This window comes from Asparagus officinalis, chromosome 3 (genome assembly GCF_001876935.1).
Source record: "Asparagus officinalis chromosome 3, Aspof.V1, whole genome shotgun sequence".
Taxonomy (NCBI): Eukaryota; Viridiplantae; Streptophyta; class Magnoliopsida; order Asparagales; family Asparagaceae; genus Asparagus; species Asparagus officinalis.
This window is the reverse complement of record NC_033796.1, coordinates 112682356-112682739: the sequence shown is the minus strand read 5'-3', so window position 1 is coordinate 112682739 and position 384 is coordinate 112682356. Positions and strand designations below refer to the sequence as shown.

Genomic DNA, 384 nt, shown 5'->3' with positions numbered 1-384 from the left:
AGAGGGGGTGATGGCTGCGGAGTTGAGGAACAGCCCTAACATTCAGGCGGCTCCTGGTGGTGTTGCTGCTTCCATGGCCGCAGCAGCCCGCTTCAACAAAAAAAAACAACTCTAGACACGATGATGATGATGATCGCCTGCCTGTGTATTTAAAGACCGACCGATCGATCGATCGGGGGTATGTTCTGCAGCGCTTAGTTTGTTATATACGCTACTAGCTAGTTCTGGGACCTGCATCTTTGTTATTGTCGGTTTGAATTAATTTCCATCTTTGCTTGTGCCTACTCCTTGTATATATAACATGGTTTAATCTCTGCTGTACTTGCTGTCTGCAATTAGTTCAGTTATATGTAGACTAGCCTTTTAATTTGCTTGATTGTGGCT

At 45.1% G+C, this 384-nt stretch overlaps 1 protein-coding gene across 1 annotated transcript in view; it reads left to right on the top strand.

Annotated features, from left to right (window-relative positions):
* Window positions 1-299, top strand: part of LOC109832468 (late embryogenesis abundant protein 47-like) — an 835-nt gene extending 536 nt beyond the window's left edge. Inside the window, 1 exon segment of the mRNA XM_020399822.1 lies at window positions 1-299. This exon segment is cut by the window's left edge and continues 9 nt beyond it. Coding sequence (XP_020255411.1) covers window positions 1-115 — 115 coding nt within the window. The 3' untranslated portion in view covers window positions 116-299.